The sequence below is a fragment of the Phascolarctos cinereus genome, unplaced genomic scaffold (assembly GCF_003287225.1).
Source record: "Phascolarctos cinereus isolate Bilbo 61053 unplaced genomic scaffold, phaCin_HiC Scaffold_1;HRSCAF=81, whole genome shotgun sequence".
NCBI lineage: Eukaryota > Metazoa > Chordata > Mammalia > Diprotodontia > Phascolarctidae > Phascolarctos > Phascolarctos cinereus.
Genome location: NW_027555514.1, coordinates 100,812,012 through 100,832,652, shown reverse-complemented (window position 1 = coordinate 100,832,652; position 20,641 = coordinate 100,812,012). Strand labels below are relative to the sequence as shown.

The window sequence follows — 20,641 nt, the reverse complement described above, 5'->3', positions numbered from 1 at the left end:
AATGGTGATGTTTTAAAAAAAGGGACATCAACAAAATATTTTAAAGAAAAATAAAAGATCAATGGAAGTAAAAAAGAGAGTAAAAATGTCATTGCCATGTGCTATAAATCATTCAGAAAGTGGAAAAATCAATGATGAGTCTGAGAAACATCATGAACCTGGAATAGTATCTTCATATAGCAGAAATGGGACTTCAGTTTTCTGCCCATCTACTAGAACACTCTGCCAAAAGCAGGACAGCTAAAAATTTATTTATTTATCTTAATAATTTCATTCTTCAAAATCCTGGGAAATTAACAAGAGGAAATTCTATTAAGGATCAGATTTACATCAATAAGAAGGAACAGGTTGCTAGGGTGGAAATGATGATCACCTTGGAGAAAGTGACTTCTTATAAGAATTTGTCAAAGAGGAAAGGAAAACTGAGTATAGTCTTATATGCATTCTAGATAATGAGAAAACAGATTTTAAAGATTTCAAAGAAAATACAGATTTAATCCTATGGATTCAAATTTTAGAGGGAAAATAAGCCCAAGGTGGATTGGAAGCTCTGAAAATCAAAATTTCGAAGACATTAAGATAAACGAGTACTATAAGTAGGAAAGGAGGAGTTGTTCTAGAAGAATATGGATACACAAAGAACTCATCAATCACCTTAGATTTAAAAGAAAAAAAGCTTTATAGATAATAAGGGCAAGGAATAGAAGATGCATGAGCAGCTAGGTGGTGCAGTGAATAGAGCACTGGGATTTTGTGTGCTTTTTAGCTATGTTAGGGGGGAAATGGAAGATTAAAGAACGAACAGGACTACTGATTAGCAGTAGGGACAGAGACAACTGACATCAGAAGGTAGAGTGGCTTAACTCATTGCTCAGGGTTGAGAAGGCAGATTTTCATTGATTGAAAATAATTAATTTTAAAAAGCAAACTATAAATACATAGACTAGATGGTAATACTGTCACCTGTATTTGGAATTGGTCAAATGGCTAGACGTGGAGTAGTCAAATGTTAAACTGAAAGAAAGTCTGTACAGGACTATCCTAGCAATACACTTGTGGCCATGCTCAGTTTAACATTTTCGTGAATGCTTTGGATAAAGGCAAAGCGATATGCCTATTAACGTGTTAAGCGACATGAGTCAGTTTATATGTGTTTATAAGTTTCACCTAATTTATCACATTTGTCATTCTTTATAGTACATTAGTTTTCTATTAAATCTATGTACAACAATTATTTTAGCCACTCACTAATCAATGGATATCTACTTTGTTTCCAGTTCTTTGCTTTCAAAAAAGGGTTGCTATGAATATTTTCAGCTCTTTTAATTTTTAAGTAGTTCCTTGTTCTGCTAGAAAATTACCCCCCCCACACTCTGTGATCCAACCAAACTGATCTCCCCCTTCTTCACACAGATCACCCCATCCTCCATCCCCTTGCCTTTGTTGTTACCATCCTCCATGTCCAGGATACATTCCTTCTTTACTTCTACCTCAAATAGTCCTTCTCTTCTTTTGAGATGCAGTTTAGGGATCTATCTTCTGCATGAATCCTTTGCTGATGCCTCCAACTGCTAATGCCCTCTTTCCTAAAATACTTTGAATTTGCATATGTTTGCATTTTAACTATATAACATATAGATGTGTAGATATATATAATATACATGCATATACATATATACATGCAGATATACATATACATACATATATACAATAATATATATACATACACATTTAGACACACACACACACACACACACATACATAGTGTTGAATTGAAATCTGCTTCTCTGTAACATCTACCTATGTCTTAGATCTTTCCTCTGTAGCTCCAACTAAATCTTAATAAATCTAATTTTATATAACAAGCCTTCTAACCCTATTATCTTACTCTCACAAGCCCAGTTTTTCCCAGGTTAAATACCACCAGTACTTTTGGTAGTTCTTCATATATCATGGTTTCCAGGCCCTGCATCAACTATATCACCCTCATCTGGACCAGTGGAACTGAATTAGAGGGTTCTGGGGAATAGTTTGTATAGGAAGAAGCCTATGAGAAAGCAATTAAAAGAGTCACATTATTGACTGATCAGACGGTTTCAGTGATAAAAAGGAAATTCTGCTGTTGCCATTTACGTCTCAGATATCTACCTGTGAGAGAACTCATAGCAACTCCCTCTCTTTCCATCTCCCTGTACCCATGCAGGTTCAGGAACAGAAATTTCAGAGAAATCTTGCCCAGGGATAAAATCTATAGAAAGGAAATTAGCAATTATTAAGCACTCTGGAAGATAAATGCTATTAATTTCCCCATTTTACAGTTGAGGAAACTGAGGCAAACAGAGGTTAAGAGACTTGCCCAGGGTCACAGCTTATGTCAGAGGCAAAATTCAAACCCAAGTCTTCTCTACTCCAAATTCTAACACTTTATCCATGATATTATACTGACTCTGTGCAACTGGTCTCACTCAGTCCTTAACCTTTCTGCTCATTTTTGTAGCCTCATCCTTATGAAATTTTCCATAGTTGAGTCTCTTCTGCCCATTGCTTGCAACAGGAAGAAGTGATATACTTTGTAAGTTTCTCTTTAGGAGTTTTCTTATATTCAAACAATACAATTTTTCACATAGGAAAAACCTCTCCTTTAGCCATTAATCACTCAATCACCATTTATTAAATAATATTATTAAGTACCATTAAACTACTATTACGTACAAAAAAACCAAGTGCCAGGAACTGTTCAAGCTACTGGATATGCAAAGACAAAGAATTTATCTTCTATCTTGGGAAATAGCATGCATGAACATAGATAAATGCAAAATATATATAACATAAATATGAGGAAATTTCATCATGGAAGCACTAGCAGCTGGGAGGATCAAAAAAGGTTCCATGTAGTAGAAAGTGTTTAAGCTGAGCTTAAAAGCACACCCCATTTGAGATGTCCAAAAGGCAGTTAGTGATGTGACAGGAGTTTAAGAAAGAGAGTAAGGCTAGACAGAGATATCTGGCAATCATCTTGATAGAAGCAACAAATGAACCCATTGTAGTTTGATTAGATCACCAAGTAAGATAATATTGAGGTAAAAACAAAAAAGGCCAAGGATAGAGTCTTGGGGAACACTGGGGATGGTGGTGTTAGTCGTGAGACATGGATGAAGAACCAGGAAAGGAGACTGAGAAGTAGTGGGATAGTTAGGAGGAAGTCTTTCTAGATTTCAAAGACCCACCAAAGCTTTGATCTGTTGGTATGATCTTCAAGAACCCTTCATGTCATGGTCACAGAATCATAAAATTTGAGAGCTGGAAGGGACCTCAGTCATCTAGTGTACAAAAGGAATCGCCCTATAGAATTTCCACTATACAATACATGACAAGGGTTCAATCTCTGCGTGAAGAACAAGGAGGGGGAACCCACCCCCTGCCGAAGCGTTCCATTCCCACTGTTGGATAGCGTTAATTACTAAATAATTTTTTTCTGACATCAAGTGGAGATTTAGCCCTTTTCAACTTCTTCCTGTTGCTCCTGGGTTTGCCTTTCAGGGTCACACAGAACAAGCCTAATCCCTCCTTCAAGTACATGAGGGTAGTTATCACATCTCTCCTGAATCTTTCCTTTCCTGAATTGTCGTTATTCTTCTGAGTTAGTCATATCTGATTCTTCATGATCCCATCTTCGGATTTTCTTGGCAAAGATCCTGGAGTGGTTTGCCACTTGCTTTTTCAGCTCATTTTACAGATGAGGACACTGAGGTAAAGAGGGTTAAATGATTTGCCCAGGGTCACACAGCTGGTAAATGTCTGAGGCCAGATTTGAACTTGGGTCTCCTTCACTCCAGACTCACTGCTTGATCCACTGCACGAAGTTAAATATAACCAATTCTTTCAAGCAATGTTGAGGTAGAAGAAGAAGATTTTTACTGGAAAACATATGGGGATATGAAATAAAAAGTGAAAGTAGGGAGATATATAGAATACAATTCTGCATTTGGATATCTGGGAAAATTGAGAAAGGCTTCCTACAGTCATTTGAGGACACAAGTATTAAAGAGAATCCAGAGAAATCATAAACATTTATCACAGAGAAGCAGTGTATACAGTTCTTTTTAAAAAGTGCTGCACACTGGTAAGGAAATAACATACATAGAGATAGGAAAATCCATTTAGACATAAAACCGCTTCATACTGAGTTCAGACTCTGAGCACATCAGCAGTGTACAGAGGTGGTGTGCTGCAGGAGAAAATGAGGAGATAATATTGGGAGAGATGGATTCTATTTTTGGCTTTGCCAGTGACATCCAAATGTGTGGGAGTTATATCATTTCACCTCTCTGGGTTACCATCTACTTTTGTGCAAAGTGAAATATGATTTCTATGGTCTCTCTAGAGGTAAAATGTTTTTTTTCATTCTGTCTTTGTGGAAACTTGTTCTGGAGAGAAAGAGGGTGTGGCCACTGCTTTCTAGAGTTCTTCTCTCTTACCCTGGAGTTTTGAGCACCATGAATATTTGGGGCTGCAGGAGGTGGCAGGGTCTGCTGCTGATTCCATCCAGCATCTTAAAGGACCAAAGGCCAGAGCTGTCATGAGCATGTCACTCCTTTTTTGGGTAGCTATTTTTCTTCTCATAGCAGGTAAGTCTTGGACCTTTTTTTATTACATTTTATTTTATTTTTTGAACAGTGATTTCATTGACTTCAAGTAAAGAACCCCCACTAGTTTTAATGTGTTGTTCCTCTGTCACTATAGCCTTAGAAAGCTGCCTTGCACATTGAGTGGCTAAGTGGTTTTGCCCAGGATTGCAGAATCAATGTATCAGAGGCAAGAGTTGAGCTCAAGTTTTTGTGACTTTAACTCAAGACTTCCTGACAAGGCTAGCCCTATACCCAGTATAAGACAACTGGTACTTGAGTCTTCAATACAAATTGGGCATCTCTCTCCTGAGTTTGCTACTTGCAGTATTCATTTTTGCCCCTTCAGACTATAAAATGTGAGCTCCTTCTTCAACTGATTCCTAGCTTCTATCTCCTTTCCCCACAGTCCCCATGGATGCTGGAGTCACTCAGAACTTCAGATACGTGCTAACAGCAACAGGTCGTGAGGTGACACTGAGATGTGATCAGGATCTGGGTCATGATTCCATGTACTGGTATCGACAGGACCCAGGGTTGGGACTACAACTGCTCTCTTATTCCCGCTATGTTGGCTCCACTGAAACAGAAGTCCCTCATGGATACAATGCCTCTCGAAATGAAAAACCATTCTTCCTGCTAACTCTCAAGCCTACAAACACAAACCAGACATCTGGCTACTTCTGTGCTAGCAGTGAAACCACAGCAGAACAGAGTCACCTCTTCCTTGCACAAAAAAGGCAATCAGAAGAGGTGAGATGACTTGGCCTCCCCAGGCCTAACCTTAAAAAAAGGAAGGGAGATACCATCTCAGGAATACATGAGAAGACCCTGCAGGCTTTTCATCTCTGCAGCACAGACCTCTAGGCTCTATTCCAGCCCTTCCAGTTTCTTGCTTGGGCTGCAGTGGCTCTGAGACAAGAGAACTGAGTAGCATGCAGGGATCACCTGGGCCCCTGACAGTCTCTCAGCTCTCTTCTTCTTTCCTCCAGCCATGGAGAATAAAGAGAATGTATGCTACAGTGGCAAGACTTTTACATGACTTTTAGAAGACAAGAACACTTGACCACTTCTTTAGAATTTTCTACAACGATGATGAGGGTGATTGCCTTCCTTGCCTCTTCCTGACAGATTCATAGCTTGTATTGAAGTCCATCTTATGTCAGTTTCTACAGAAAAACTATCCTGATCCCATATATCCTCCTATCTCTAGTGTTAATATTCAGCATACATTAAGTTCTTGGTATATGCATTGTATTTTATTTGCTGTGTACTTTTTCTTTTCCAAGATATTAAACGAGTTCTATGAGGTCAAGGCCTATTTCATTTTTGTCTTCTGCATTTGAAGAGTCCAGCATAGACCCAATAAAACAATATTCACTTAACAAATAGTTATCAAGTGAACGAGCAAATCCTGTTGTAGAATTTAATTAGATAGCTTGTTGCTAATTCCTATCTTTTGATAGTTGGTTGCTAAAAAGACATTGGTGGGGGCTCATGATTTAATTGATCATAACCAACATAAGGTTTTAAAAGTGGCACAGTTTAAGAGAGTGCAGGTGTGTGAGTATGTTTGTATGTGGGGAGAGTAGAGATGATATATTTAATCCAAAAATGAAAAGTGCACTGGCCATAAGACTTTTGGGACACCCAGTTTTTCTTAACACTCTCTTAAATCTCCATGCTATTTCTCTCAACAGATACTACTACAGCAGTAAATATCTGACTGATCACTCCCTAAGAGGCAAGATTCCAAGATTCAGGTTCACTAACACTTTCAGGATATGGAAATATCTCAGTGAGAAAAAAAAAGTGCTCTGAAGGTGCCTTATTTCCCTATAGGCATGCAAGCTCCTAAACAGAGGGTCATATATAACCTGCAACACAGCAACTCCTAACAGGTTCAAAGGACACAATTTCCCTTTTGTGTTTCCTAGGGGAAGACATGGAACACCAGAAGACAAACATTGGTACCATGCTGCTCCATCATACTCAGTACTGTACCTGCTCATTGTATTGATAATACTCTCACATACATTTTCACTTCTACAACTGTAGAGAGTAGCTTGATTAATGATTAATGATATATTTGCTCCTTGATATTCTTTTATTCTCATAAATTTTGTTGTTCAGTCTTCTCAGCAGTGTGTGACTCTTTTTGACCCTATTTTTGGGTTGTGTTGGCAAAGATACTGAGTGGTTGGCCATTTGCTTTTTCAGCTCATTTTACAGATTAGGAAACTGAGGTGATCAGGGTGAAGTGATTTGCCCAGGGTCACCCAGCTGGTCAATGTCTCAGGCCAGATATGAACTCGGGTCTTCTTCACTCACAACCAATGGTGAGGTACAACAAGAAGAGTTTACTGGAAAACATATAGGGACATCAAGTAAAAAGGGAACATAGGGGATTGCATGAAAATTTAATTTTGCATTTGGACATCTGCGGAAATTGAGAAAGGCTTCCTACAGCCATTTGAGGAGGCAAGTCCTAATGGGATTCCAGAGAAATCATTAACATTTATCATAAAGAGGCAATGTACAGTTATTTGAACATTTCAAGTCCAGTACTCTAGTAAGGAAATAACATACAAAGAGATGGGGAAATCCATGTAGACATTAAACTACTTCATACTGAATTCAGACTCTGAGCACATCAGCAGTATACAAAGGTGGTGTGCTGTAGGAGAAAATGAGGAGATAATATTTGGAGACTTGGATTCTATTTCTGGCTTTGCTAGTGACCTCCAAATGTGTGGGAGTTATATCATTTCAGCTCTCTGAGTTTCCATCTCCTTTTGTGCAAACTGAAACATGTTTTCTATGGTCTCTCTAGAGGCAAAAGGTGTTTTCATTCTGTCTTTGTGGAAACTCTTTGTGGAGAGGCAGGAGGGTGTGGCCATTGCTTTCTAGAGTTCTTCTCTCTCACCCTGGAGTTTTGAGCATCATACCTACTTAGGGCTACAGGAGCTGGCAGGGTCTGGTGCTGATTCCATCCAGCATCTCACAGGACCAAAGGCCAGAGCTGTCATGGGCATGTCACTCCTTTGCTGGGGAGCTATTTTTCTTCTCATAGCAGGTAAGTCTTGGAAATTTTTACTATATTTCATTTTTTTTTGAATTGTGATTTCATTGACTTCAAGTGAAGAACATTCATCAGTGTTAATAGGTTGTTCCTCTGTCACTACAGCCTTAGAAAGTTATCTTGCACATTGAGTGGCTAAGTGGTTTACCCAGGGTTGCAGAATCAATGTATCAGAGGCAAGAGTTGAACTCACGTTTTTGTGATTTTAACTCAAGACTTCCTGACAAGGCCAGCCCTATACCCAGTACATGACAACTGGCACTTGAGTCTTCAATACAAATTGGGCATCTCTCTCCTGAGTTTGCTACTTGCAGTATTCATTTTTGCCCCTTCAGACTATAAAATGTGGGCTCCTTCTTCAACTGATTCCTACCTTCTATCTCCTTTCCCCACAGTCCCCATGGATGCTGGAGTCACTCAGAACTTCAGATACGTGCTAACAGCAACAGGTCGTGAGGTGACACTGAGATGTGATCAGGATCTGGGTCATGACTATATGTACTGGCTTCGAGAGGACCAAGGGTCAGGACTACAGCTGATCTCTTATTCTCGTGATGTTGGCTTCACTGAAACAGAAGTCCCTCATGGATACAATGCCTCCCGGAATGAAAAGTCATTCTTCCTGCTAACTCTCAAGCCTACAAACACAAACCAGACATCTGGCTACTTCTGTGCTAGCAGTGAAACCACAGCAGAACAGAGTCACCTATTTCTTGCACAAAAAAGGCAATCAGAAGAGGTGAGATGACTTGGCCTCCCCAGGACCCACCTTAAAAAACGGAAGGGAGATACCATCTCAGGAACACATGAGAAGACCCTGGAGGCTTTTCATCTCCGCAGCACAGACCTCTAGGCTCTATTCCAGCCCTTCCATTTCCAGTACTTGCTTGGGCTGCAATGGCTCTGAGAGAAGAGAACTGAGCAGCATGCGGAGACCACCTGGGCCACTGAGAGTTTGCCAGCTCTCTTCTTCTCTGCTCCCAGCCATGGAGAATAAATAGAATGCCTGAGGAAGAATGTATGCTACAGAAGAAAGACTTCTAGTCTTAGAACCATAGAACGTGAATTCCAGTATTGACCCTGCCACTGAGTATTTAGGTAAACTTAGGCATGTCACTTATCCTCTGCTTGCCTCAGTTTCCCCATCTGGAAAAGGAAGATAATAATAACATCTACCTCCCAAGGCTGTTGTGAGGATCAAATGATATATTTGTAAAGTGCTCTGCAAACCTTTAAGCACTATCTAAATAGTGGCTATTATTTCAAGTACTGTTGATCCTTAGAACTCTCACAGCATCTGGCTGTAGTAATGTGTGTCTGAAGGCATGTCTACTCCTGGTCTCTCTCTGGTGACATGTACTGGCGACATTATTACAAGAGGCTTTCCTGACTGTTATCTCCTCAGTGCCCAGCCTCTCTTCCCATTCCAAAAGGCCTTGGCCAGCTCATAAATATTTGGCCCTTGAGGGGACTGTAGACCCACCCTTCAGAGGATTATGGATCCAGAACCATCAGGTATCTTAAAGACCATCTAGCTCAATGTTTTCATCCTACAGATGAGTAAACTGAGGCCTAGAGAAGTGATATGGCTTGCTTAAGACTCTGGAATGGAGAGAAGGCCAAGGTGTTGTAGAGAGAGACCAGCATGAAGCTTCATGGCATCCTAGGGAGAGTAATGCAAACTGCAATCACTTCATCCTGTGGTCTCTCTACTGTTCATAGGGCAATCAGAATGGATACTAAAGATTGGGGGGAATCCCTTCTCTTAATCTTTCTCACAACCTGTAGGTACAGGAGGAGGCTTGAAGGATGGATTGTGTTACTGACTTTTAGAAGACAAGAACACTTGACCACTTCTTTACAATTTTCTACAATGATGATGAAGGTGATCACCTTCCTTGACTCTGCCTGATACATTCATAGCTTCTTTTGAAGCTCATCTTATGTCAGTTTCTACAGAAAAGCTATCCTGATCCCCTACCTCCTCCTACCTAGTGTTAATATTCCACATCCATAAAGCTCTTGGTGTATGCATTGTATTTTATTTTCTGTGTACTTTTTCTTTTCCAAGATATTAAACAAGCTCTGTGAGGTCAAGGCCTATTTCATTTCAGTCTTCTGCATTTGAAGAGTCAAGCATAGACCCAGGAACACAATATTCATTTAATAAATAGTTATCAAATGAACAAATAAATCCTGCTGTGCTATTTAATTAGATAGTCTGTTGCTAATTCCTATCTTTTGATATTTGGTTGCTAAAAAGACATTGGTGGGGGCTCATGATTTAATTGATTATGACCAACATGAAGTTTTAAACATGGGGCAGTGTTTAAGAGAGTGCAGGTGGGTGAGGATATATATATATATATAGATAGATAGATAGATAGATAGATAGATATAGATATAGATATAGATATAGATATAGATATATATTTAAATATATATGTACACATACATATATGTGGGGACAGTAGAGGTGGTATTGTATTTAATCTAAAAATTAAAAGTGCACTAGCCATAAAACTTTTGGGACACCCAGTTTTTCTTAACACTATCTTAAGTCTCCATGCTATCTTTCTCAACAGATACTACTAGAGCAGTAAATATCTGATTGATCAGTACCTAAGAGACCAAAGTTCAGAGACTGAGGTTCATTAACACTTTCATGATATGGAAGTGTCTCATGGAATAAAAGTGTTCTAAAGGTACCTTATTTCACTATAGGCATGCTAGCTCCTAAACAGACTGTCGTATATAACCTGCTACACAGAAACACCTAACAGTTTCAAAGGACATAGTTTCCCTTTTGTGTTTCCTAGGGGAAGACATTAAACACCAGAAGAACAACATTGGTACCATGCTGCCCCATCATACTCAGCACTGTACCTGCTCATTGTATTGATAATACTCTCACATACATTTTCACTTCTACAACTGTAGAGAGTAGCTTGATTAATGATTAATGATATATTTGCTCCTTGATATTCTTTTATTCTCATAAATTTTGTTGTTCAGTCTTCTCAGCAGTGTGTGACTCTTTTTGACCCTATTTTTGGGTTGTGTTGGCAAAGATACTGAGTGGTTGGCCATTTGCTTTTTCAGCTCATTTTACAGATTAGGAAACTGAGGTGATCAGGGTGAAGTGATTTGCCCAGGGTCACCCAGCTGGTCAATGTCTCAGGCCAGATATGAACTCGGGTCTTCTTCACTCACAACCAATGGTGAGGTACAACAAGAAGAGTTTACTGGAAAACATATAGGGACATCAAGTAAAAAGGGAACATAGGGGATTGCATAAAATTTAATTTTGCATTTGGACATCTGCGGAAATTGAGGAAGGCTTCCTATAGCCATTTGAGGAGGCAAGTCCTAATGGGATTCCAGAGAAATCATTAACATTTATCATAAAGAGGCAATGTACAGTTATTTGAACATTTCAAGTCCAGTACTCTAGTAAGGAAATAACATACATAGAGATGGGGAAATACATCTAGACATTAAGCTACTTCATACTGAATTCAGATTCTGAGCACATCAGCAGTATACAGAGGTGGTGTGCTGTAGGAGAAAATAAGGAGATAATATTTGGAGACTTGGATTCTATTTCTGGCCTTGCCACTGACCTCCAAATCTGTGGGAGTTATATCATTTCAGCCCTCTGAGTTTCCATCTCCTTTTGTGTAAAGTGAAACATGTTTTCTATGGTCTCTCTAGAGGCAAAAGTTTTTTTCATTCTGTTTTTGTGGAAACTCTTTGCAGAGAGGCAGGAGGGTGTGGCCATTGCTTCCTAGAGTTCTTCTCTCTTACCCTGGAGTTTTGAGCATCATACCTACTTAGGGCTACAGGAGCTGGCAGGGTCTGGTGCTGATTCCATCCAGCATCTCACAGGACCAAAGGCCAGAGCTGTCATGGGCATGTCACTCCTTTGCTGGGTAACTATTTTTCTTCTCATAGCAGGTAAGTCTTAGACCTTTTTTTATTATATTTCATTTTGTTTTTTGAATTGTGGTTTCATTGACTTCAGGTGAAGAACCTCCACCAGCATTAATGGGTTGTTACTCTGTCAGTACAGCCCTAATGAATTGCCTTACATATTGAGTGGCTGAGTGACTTGCCCATGATTGCAGAAATCAATATGGCAGAGGAAAGACTTGATGTCAAGTTCTCATGACTTGAACTCAGGACTTCCTGACAAGGCCAGCTCTGTATCTGCTCTATGATAACTACTACTCAAGCCTTCCATACAAATGGTGAATCTCTCTCCTGAGTTTGCTACTTGCAGTATTCATTTTTTCCCCTTCAGACTATAACATGTGGGCTCCCATGTGGGCTCCTTCTTCTACTGACTCCTCCTTTTTCTCTGCTTTCCCCACAGTCCCCATGGATGCTGGAGTCACTGAGAACTTCAGATACCTGATAACAGCAACAGGATGTGAGGTGACACTGAGATGTGATCAGGACCTGGATTATGAGTCTATGTACTGGTATCGACAGGACCCAGGATTAGGACTACAGCTGATCTCTTTTTCCCTTAATGTTGGCTTCATTGAAACAGAAGTCCCTTACGGATACAATGCATCTCGGAATGAAAAGTCATTCTTCCTGCTAACTCTCAAGCCTACAAACACAAACCAGACATCTGGCTACTTCTGTGCTAGCAGCAAAACCACAGTAGAACAGAGTCACTTCTTCCTTGCACAAAAAAGGCAATCAGAAGAGGCAAGGTGACTTGGCCTCACCAGGCCCCACCTTAAAAAAAAGTAAGGGAGATACTGTCTGGGGAATACATTAGAAGACCCTGTAGACTCTTCATCTGTGCAGCACATACCTCTAGGCTCTATTCCAGCCCTTCCACTTCCAGTTCTTTCTTCGGCTGCAGTGGCTCTGAGACAAGAGAACTGAACAGTATGCAGGGACCACCTGGGCCACTGACAGTATGCTAGCTCTCTTCTTCTCTGCTCCTGGCTATGAAGAATATATAGAATGCCTCAAGATGTATGTGTGCTACAGACTTCTGTTCTGAGAACCATAGAACCTGAGTTCTAGTATTGGCCCTGCCACTAACTGCCTAAGTAACCTTAGGCATGTCACTTACCCTCTGCTTGCCTCAGTTTCCCCATATGGATAAGGAAGATAATGATAACATCTACCTCCCACAGCTGTTGTGAGCATCAAATGAGATACTTTTAAAATGCTTCGCAAACCTTTAAGCACTATCTAAATAGTGGGTATTATTTTAAGTAGTGTTGATCTTTGAACTGTCACAGGATTTGGCTGTAGTAATGTCTGTCTGAAGGCTTGGCTCCTCCTGGTCTCTCTCTGGTGACATGCACTGGTGACAGTATTACAAGAGGCTTTCCTGACTGTTATCTCCTCAGTGCCAAGCCTCTCTTCCCATTCCAAAGGACCTTGGTCAGCTCTTAGATATTTGGTCCTTGAGGGGACTGTAGACCCAATCTTCAGAAGATTGTGGATCCAGAGCTAGCAGGTGCTGAAAGACCATCCAGCTCAACCTTTTCATCTTATAGATGAGTAAAATGATGCCCAGAGAAGTGATGTGACTTGCCTAAGACCCTGGAATGGACACAAGGCCAAGGTGTTGTAGAGATAGACCAGCATGAAGCCTCATAGCATCCCAGGTGAGATTTACCTGGCAGAGTAATGCTAACCTTAGGCACATCATCCCATGCTCTCCCTACTGTTCATAGGACAATCAGAATGGACTCTATAGATTGGGGGAAGTACTTTCTCTTAATCTTTCTCACAACCTGTTGGTACAAGAGGATGTTTGAAGGAATGAATGTGTTACATGACTCTCAGAAGACAAGGACACTTGACTGCTTCTTTACCATTTTACTTTGCTGCACCTTAATCAAACATGTAACTGAAAACTTATTTGCCTGCGTCATTTCAATGAGGTTGATTAAGACAGATCCGGTGATTTCCCCCATGTCAATAGTGAGGTCTCTAGAAATCTAGATTGCCTTCTTTTTTGAGCTGTATTTCATTTTCGTGTTCTTTTATTTATATTTATATTTATACATTCATTTCATAAATCTGCTTTTAACCAGGAGAAGCTCCATAAGGAAGAGTAGTGAGAGAGGGAGGTAGGATAAAAATTTATATGCTCTGCTCCCTCGTCTGAGTATTGAGGGCACTACAGCTTTGAAGGAGACTCCAAGGATGCCAGGAAAGCACCTAACTGTTCACTTGAGAGTGCCATATCCTGGTGGATGTGTAATTGAAGATTACCCACTCTTTGATGGTTAATTAATTCATAAAGTGATAACTTTTTCTGCTGGATTACAGAAAAATAGGTCAGATTTGTTTATAACACTGTAAGGTTTCTCAAGTGTTTTACTTATTTTTTTCATTCAGTACCTATGTCCTAGCATCAGGCATTCCCTATGTGTGTGCTTTACTCATCCTTCCTCTTCCTTATCTCCAATATTACCTACATAAGTACCCTTCCCTCCTAGTAGTGTGATAGTTTGTGGAATATCCTTTTGTTCCTGAGGCTAAGGGAAAATCTTTTTGGTTTCATTGGTTCCAGCTTAGTGAAATAAGGTGGTATAGCAGCTAGAAAGCTGACCTTGGTTTCAAGACCAGCCTCTGATATATAGTGATTATGTGACCTTAGACAAGTCACATAACTTCTCAATGCCCTAGGCTACTCTCTAAGATTATAAGATGTGGGGGAAAATACATATCCAGTCTTCGTTTTTCTCTTGAGCTCCATTTACTAATCGTTACCTGTTCATTGGACATCACAAACTGAATTACCATTTCCTTGCCTCCCCCACTGTTAATTTCTATTTCTGTTGAGGGTCCCACCATTTTTCTTTTTTCATGATTTTTTTAAATTGAAAATTTTGTTTTTTTGGAATTTTTGGTAGGTGAAAGCAATAGTTTAAAATATTTGAAGCATTTTCATATGGAAGAAGGACTGATTTTACTTTTTCATGTACAAAGGAAACAGGACCAATGCTCAAAAGTTTTAGTAAGGTTATGGCTTAATAAAGAAAAAAAAAGAAATATGTGACAGAACAAATGAGACCTCTTTAAAGATGCAATAAACTGACTGCCTTGAGAAATAGTGATTCTCACAACAATGGAAATGTGGAAGCAGAAGTTGATAATTAGATATCAGGGATGAGGAAGATAGACTTCCAACAAATTCTGGCATTGGATGGGGAGTCAGAAGAACCTCAGAGCTGAAAGGGATGTCAAAGACTGTCTATTTCAACTCACATACGAGAGACCTCTCTCCAATGTACTCTTAAAAAGTGGTTATCCAGCCTATTCTTGAAGAATTTTATAGTAAGGGACAACTCACTACTTCCCTATGAAGATCATTATACTATTACATAGTGCTTAATGAATGGTTGGCACATAGCAGGTGCTTGATTAATTGACTATAAGCATTTGTTGGTTTTTCCTTAAATTAATACTAAATTCCCCTCTTTGCAATATCTACCCTAGGTTCCTAATTTTGTCTTCTGGGACCAAGCAAAAAAAGACTAATTGCCTTCTTTGTATGCTGGAAGAGAGTTCTCATGTCCCACCTAATGTCAGCTCTAAAATCTGTTGCTCAGGATTGGACATAACATTGACAAATATGGTCTTGAGAGTTCATAGTGCAGCAAGACTGTTGCTTCCTTTGTCCCACATTCCATGCCTGTTTTAATAGAGCCAAGTGTCCATTAACTTTCTTGGCTATCATATGTAACATATATTGAGACATACTGAATTTCTAGTCCATTAAAACCCCACAGCTTTTTACAGAGGATGTGCTGTCTGTCTTATTATACTTCTTTTGCATTTTATGTTTCAAGTCATTTTTTTGCCCCTGTAGGCATGTGGGTTCTTTTTTTCTTAATCTGATCTCACATTATTATATGTGTCCCAACAGTTTAGCCTGCCAAGATATATTGGATCATGATTTCATCATCCAATGTTTAATTCTCCCGGATTTGTATCATTTATATACTAATTTTACTTTTACCAAAATATTTCAAATATGATCACTGAGGTCAGTGAGTCAACAAGCATTTATTACATGCTTACTAGATGCCAGCCACTGTGTTAAGTATTGAAGATACAAAGGAAGGCTGAAGGATAATCCTCATCCTCAAGGTGTTCAGTCTATGTGCATGCAAGATATAGATAGGAAAAATAGGAGGTAAATTCAGAGGAAAGGCATTAGCACTGAAGATATTTGGAGGGAGATTTGAAAGGAAACAATTCCAAATATGCCTTTGCCCTCAGAGGGAAGTAGGAAATGGAGGAGAGACCTTGGATAAGGGAGAACATGTGTGATGACAGTCACCTAGGGGGATTCGACATGGGCAAGCAGAATGGGTACAGCACACTCTCTTGTTGAAGGCTTGAATGAGTGACGGTGTGTGAGCAAAACTCAACAGGACTTAGGGGCAGAAAGAAGTACAGTCAAATTTGCAGGGAAGATACACTAGAATCAATTTTGCCCTGTCAGGGATGGAGGGAGGGGAAGGAGGGAAAGAATAATAAATGGAGTTGTGATGGGGCTGATTGAATTAGCACTTCTACTCTGCATGCCAGTCAGCCTGGGTAATTATGGGAGTGAAAGAAAAGGCAAGGAGCTGGTGAACCACTGATCAATTCACTCTATACATGTCAGGGAATGGAAAATGCATGTGGGGTTATTACATATCATATTATAGATCATATACATTATAGTTATGATTACAATAATGAGCACAGAGGCCAGGTAAGATTTGGGTGTGGTTGGACATCATGGACCCAGCTGTCATATCCTGGACAAAAAGTTTTGTTTGGTGCACCCTTTGGTAATAGTACAATGAGAATTAAGACCTTTATACTCAATATTTGGATGTGAATATTCTTATCAGACAGAAAAAGGGGTGGGGGCAACAGAACTTTACCAGTTGAAAGAACTCTCTGTCAGGAAAAAGTTCATTATCTATTAGATGCATTTCTACTTGGAGATTTAGATTGAGGCACCATCCACAATGGATAAAAGTCATTGATGTAGAGTTATTAGTGTCATCTCAATACCAGCCACCCTTCTAATGCCCAGTCTCTGGCCTCCCATTACAGCCTTCATTTATATCTACTTCACTTAAAAACATGCACACAGAGACTCTCCCAACCCTCTGTCTATGCACAAATCCCATGAGAGTCTTTTTGCAGTTACAAGTTTAAGAGCAATGCATGTCTTCCAGTTCTGAATAGGTGGCTGAGTGGGTAGTCCAAAGAACACCATATTTGGAGTTGGGAGAACTGGTTTCTAGCCCTGCTTTTTGCCTCTGACTAGCTGTATTACAATGGGCAAGCCAACTCACCTCTTGGGACTTCAATTTTCTTTATTTATAAATTAGTGAAGCATGATCATTCCTAACTCCAAAATTACGTGATTTTTCAAACAAAATCTGTGATGAGACCCTGAGTGCCAGGAGGCCACTTACCTCCAGGGCTCTTTTTCAAATCCTTGAGTGCCACACAAACATCTGGAGATGTGGGAGCAAGAAACAACACAAATGGATATCACATAGGGCTATTAATTTTCCAGTCTTTCAGAGTCACTAAATCCCAGAGCTGAGAAAGTTCCTGATTCCTTCAGGTATAGACCTTGCCATGGGCATCATGTTTTTTCCAATTTATGGCCATTTCTCTTAGGATTAGCTAAGTCTTGGGTACAGGCTGGGAATTTTTTCTTTACAGGCATCTAAACTTTATTCTCCTGGATATTTTATCAGACTCTTTTCTCTTCTGTGTCCTAGCTTCTTTTTCCTTTCCCCATAGACTACTTGGATTCTAGAGTCACCTGGAACTTGAAATGCTTGGTCGCAGGGACAAGACACAAAGTGACGCTAAGAACAGGATCTGGGACATGACAATGTGTACTGGTATCAAAAAGACCCAAGGTTGGGGTTAGAACCGAACATATCTATTACTCAGTTAATATCAGGAGCTCAGATGGAAGACAAGTCTATGATAGATATGACGTCTTTCGGAAAGAGCAAAAATTATTTCTCCTAACCCTAGAGTCTACAAATACAAACCAGAGAGCTACGTAACCTCAGTGTGGCATTGTCTCCTCTGTATTATACAAAAATGGCAACAGAAAAAGTGGTTCAGCTTGACCTGGCCCTACTACAAAATAAGAGAAGGAAATGCTATTTCAGTACACACATGGACACCTTCTTCAGCATTGTTGATCCTTAGAACCAGTTATTAAAGGTTCTTTCTGGATTGTGAGTCTCTATCTGAATGGATGTCTACCTCTGGTCTCTTTCTAGTGCCAGCAAGGTAGTAAGAACAAAAGAAGCCATGCTGACTCTGTCATATGAAGAGATTCTTATTTGGGGTCTGTGAACTTTCTAAAAACATTTTTGGTAACTATATTTCAGTATAATGGTTTCCTTTTGTTTGATTTGTATTCATAGGTATTTTATTTTGTGCATTTAAAAACATGATTCTGAAAGGGGTTTATAGGTTTCACCAGACTGCCAAAAGGGTCTGTAACGCAAGAAAGATTAAGAACTCCTGCCCAAAGCAGCAAATAACAATAACTATTTTTATTCATTTGGCCTTGCTCAGCTCTTAGGCATTTGGCCATTGGAGAGCAATGATTCTAATTAGTTTGTCTTAATTTCCATTACTGGGTAGCTTGGTGGTACATTGACAGAGCACCGGGCATGGAGTGAGGAAAACATGAGTTCAAATCCAGCCTCAGTCATTTACTAGTGATGTGACCCTGAGCAAGTCACGTAATCCTATTTGTCTCAATTTCCTCATCTGTAAAATAGCTTGAGAAGGAAATGGCAAACCACTCTAATATACTTGCCAAGAAAACTACAAATAGGGTTATGAAGAGTTAGACATAACTGAAAAACTACTAAACAACACTCTAGAGAAGGAAATGGCAAATCATTCCAGTATCTTTGCAAAGAAAACCCAAAATGGGGTCATGAAGAGTCAGACATGACTAAAAGTACTGAACAACAATAATTTTGTATTACAGCTGCAAACTTTGATAGGTATTTAGTGAAGGAGAATGGGATTTTTTTTTTACCAGTAAGGGTAGGGCAAGTGGCATATTAAAGGACTCAGTAGCAATAAAGTTTGAGGGAGGGGATTTAGTCTCATTTAAGATTCACTGAACTCCTTGCAGTTTTCCTAAGTAGAAGCCCTGGGAATCATAGGAGTACAACAGGTATTAAAATGAATGTTCTGATTTCAAACTCACATAGGACCCTGAGAGAGTTCAACAAACATACTAAAGATGGCTAAGAGTTTCAAAACAGAGTGAAACATGACCCTTGGGGATATCAAACTGAAGAGTTATCAGAACTGTCCTCCTATGAAGGAAGACCAAATCTGGGAAATCACCTTGGGCTTCCTAACCCAACATTTAAAATCACTTAACAGGCTGTTCCACGTTCAGAATATTTTTCTTGTGTTCTTTCCATCCACTCATCGAGATGCCACCCTTGTTCAAACCTCTCACCCTGAGTATTGTAATAGCTTCATATTGATTTCTCTGCTTCCAGCTTCTTCCTTCTCTGATCCCTTCTCTGTACAGCTGCCAAAATGATATTCCAAAAGTAAAAGTGATTTATAACTATGAAGTCTAGAGGTTTAGGGGTGCTAGGACTCCAAAATATCAAGAGCAAGAGATTTGGGTCCTGCCTGAAAGAATTCAACCCAAGCCTTCTTTTAGCCAAAGACAAGGTTTATTAGAACATCCACCATACTGGCCAGACTCTTAAGGAATATGAACATTTGTGAGATATTGGCTAGGTGCTTAAGGAATCTGAGCACCTTAATGGAGACAAGATGAACCTTATATACAGAAAGTCTATGGGAGGGATCTAGGAGTGGCCAAGTAGTTTGAGGGGATTATCAGGTAATAGATTGCCAGGGACCTGGACCATGTGGCCAAGGGAAAATAGAGCACAGATAGGATTAAGGGTGGGAAGAGGTGGGGGGGGGCATATGGAGGCAAGACAAGGGAGGGCTAGGAACAGAGAATTGGGAGATAGGTGTAGGAACAGCCAGTTAATAGGTTTATGCCTTTGGGTGTAGTGATAAGGAAAGGCCAGTTGGTGGGATTATACCTTCAGAGGCTTCCTAGATCCAGTAAGAGAATTCAAGGACAGTCCAAGGGTTTTCTAGGGCCCATAGACAAATGGGGTCAAATTGGGTCATAGGTCTTGGCTTGGGCCCATACCTCAACAGACTAATTTAAAAAAAAAAGAATAAACAACAGTATGCAAGTTATAGTCCAGAGAGTGGACTTCTATTCCTGGAAAAAAAAAATGTAGAATCTATTATTAAAAGAATAGTTGGGGAACATCTTGAGAAGGAAGCAGTGGGCTTTTGGCCAAGATGGCTGCCTTAATGGAAGCAAACCACTCAGCTTCCATATACTTGAGCAAAAAAAACATTAAAAAATTGTGCTCGATTGAATAATGATCAAGAAATTCAATGAGAAACTGTAATAAGTGACTTCTTCCACCCTTAGAACTTTATAAAATGTAATTCAGTCCATGGGAAATAGGAAAGGTAGCTACCCATTCTGAATGAACCAGAGATATGATCTACCACAATTCAAAATTTTCCAAAGACACTTCTAGCATTCAGGGTTCTATATCGAGAAGCAGCAAAAGAAAAGGTGGGAAGATAGAGGAATTATCAGAGAAACTTCACTTTTATCCGAAATGGATGAAGAATTCCACACACTTTCACATACACAATTTCATTCAGAAATACATCAAATAAATTGAGATAGAGAGAGGTGTTGTTAAAAGGGAGGATAATACCAGGCAGGGACCAGCCTCAAGCACAAGAGGCATCCTTATCCTGAAGGGGGAATTAGAAGGAAATAAAAGCCAAGACCTAGCATCCAATGGAATGCCCATCAATTTGG

At 39.7% G+C, this 20,641-nt stretch overlaps 1 long non-coding RNA gene and 1 gene segment (V, D, J or C); both read left to right on the top strand.

Annotated features, from left to right (window-relative positions):
• Positions 1 to 1,657: 1,657 nt before the first annotated feature.
• LOC110216303 (uncharacterized) lies at positions 1,658 to 9,922 on the top strand. Its single transcript, XR_013486170.1, has 3 exons — positions 1,658 to 4,628; positions 5,035 to 7,701; positions 8,103 to 9,922. It is a non-coding gene; the product is annotated as an uncharacterized LOC110216303 (long non-coding RNA).
• Positions 9,923 to 12,018: 2,096 nt separating this feature from the next.
• LOC110216304 (T cell receptor beta variable 28-like) lies at positions 12,019 to 12,435 on the top strand. The segment is given in 1 exon segment: positions 12,019 to 12,435. A coding segment is annotated over 1 exon segment (417 nt).
• The last annotated feature ends 8,206 nt before the right edge of the window (positions 12,436 to 20,641 follow it).